Raw genomic sequence first — 1693 nt, 5'->3', positions numbered from 1 at the left:
ACACACACACACACACACACACATCTGTGACCTACAGATCATATCACAGAGCTTCATCTGACAGGTCACATCACCGCTGAGAGCATCTCACGGCTCGGATACGCTTCACAAACACACACTCATCAAACCCTGACCGTGTGTTTGATGCAATGAAGTTTAGTGCATTCTTATCATATTGTATCGACTTATAATCTATATAAACACGAGAAAAACTCTATTGCATATACCGGGCTTTCCCTAATGGGGGTTTCTGAGTTGATGAAAAGATTAAATTATAAAAATGCTAAATTAAAATAAATAATTTATAACTTTAAAAATACATCAGAATAAGTTAAATAATATGAAACACAGAGGAATATGAAAAATATGAATAATATTAAATATTTTTAAATGGCATTCAAATATTTTTTTTAATTAATACAATTATTTTATTATTTAAATTAATACAATTAATGAAATAAAAAGATTATATATTTTATTTAAAATAAACTAAAATAAATATTTTTAAAATAAAAAAAACTAATCAAAATAAAACACTAAGATATAAAATATCATGAAAATATGCACAATATATTTTTGAAATCACATTTAAATTATTTAAAATAATAAAAACACTAAAAAGATTTAATATTTTACCTGAAATAGGTTCAATTAAACACTTCAAAAATGATCAAAATGGATTAAAAATATTAATTATGAAAATATGAAAAATATTCATATCAATAAAAATACATTTAAAATAATAAAAATAAACCACTTACTAAATAAGACAAAAATATTGTTTAAATATATTAAAATGAAAATACAAATCAAAAAACACTAACAACTTTACAATAATTTTAATATAACAAAAATAAAACACTAAAAAAAATGAGCACGGCGTTCTCCAGGTCGAGTCTCTGCGAGTCTCCGCGGGGTTTGACGTCGCAGCTCAGCGGGTCGATGTGGACGCTCTCCAGCTCCAGCATGGTCAGCTTGACAGCCGCCCGGTCGTTCTTCAGCTGCTGCATGTAGTCCTTCAGACGCTGCTCGTCGTCTTTGGAGAAATCCGTGTCACAGCTGCTCGCCGTTGAGCTGGTGGTGCTGCAGCATCCACAACAATTCAGAAGATTTAGATTCAAAGAAAAATTTTATTAAATGTTACCCTTTTTAAAAGAGTTTTCATAGAACTCAATTTTTTATTATTCTCACCAACCATAAAACTGCATTTGGCAAATATTTTTACTAAAATACTTGTGTCTCTATGTTATTATGTAGCCATTTCCCATATTTTAGATACTACTACTACTACTAATTGAAGAGCTTATTTGCAAAAACAGATAACTCCGTTTTTTTATTGTTTTTTATAATGTTATCATGTTTTTATTGTTTTATTGTTAGTTAGCTGTTTTTTTAGTTATTTTTTAACCTAGTCAAAATAATGCACAATGAAAAAACATGATTTCTGAGAATTGTTAAAAACGGAGTTATCTGTTTTTGCAAATGAACTCTTCAATTGTTATTATTATTATTAAAAGAATTCTAAACATGTATTATAAAATATTAAAAATATTTAATAATAAGATTAATAATATTAACAGTTATTAAAATAAAAATGACAACACAATTATAAAATCTGTTATACAAATAATATATTATTAAGTTACGATATTTTATAATACATTTCTATAATTAATCTTGAATATTACTATAA

At 26.5% G+C, this 1693-nt stretch overlaps 1 protein-coding gene across 1 annotated transcript in view; it reads right to left on the bottom strand.

Moving 5' to 3' along the window:
* Positions 1 to 1083, bottom strand: part of LOC107743068 (colorectal mutant cancer protein-like) — a gene marked incomplete at its 5' end in the record, with an annotated part of 7793 nt that extends 6710 nt beyond the window's left edge. The window contains one exon of the mRNA XM_016556182.1: positions 879 to 1083. Within this exon, the coding sequence (XP_016411668.1) occupies positions 879 to 1083 (205 nt within the window). The remainder of the gene's footprint in view (positions 1 to 878) is intronic.
* Between the last annotated feature and the right edge of the window lie 610 nt (positions 1084 to 1693).

This window comes from Sinocyclocheilus rhinocerous, unplaced genomic scaffold (assembly GCF_001515625.1).
Source record: "Sinocyclocheilus rhinocerous isolate Xijiao unplaced genomic scaffold, SAMN03320098_v1.1 scaffold737, whole genome shotgun sequence".
In the NCBI taxonomy this organism is placed as follows: Eukaryota; Metazoa; Chordata; class Actinopteri; order Cypriniformes; family Cyprinidae; genus Sinocyclocheilus; species Sinocyclocheilus rhinocerous.
This window is presented reverse-complemented; position numbering and strand designations above follow the sequence as displayed.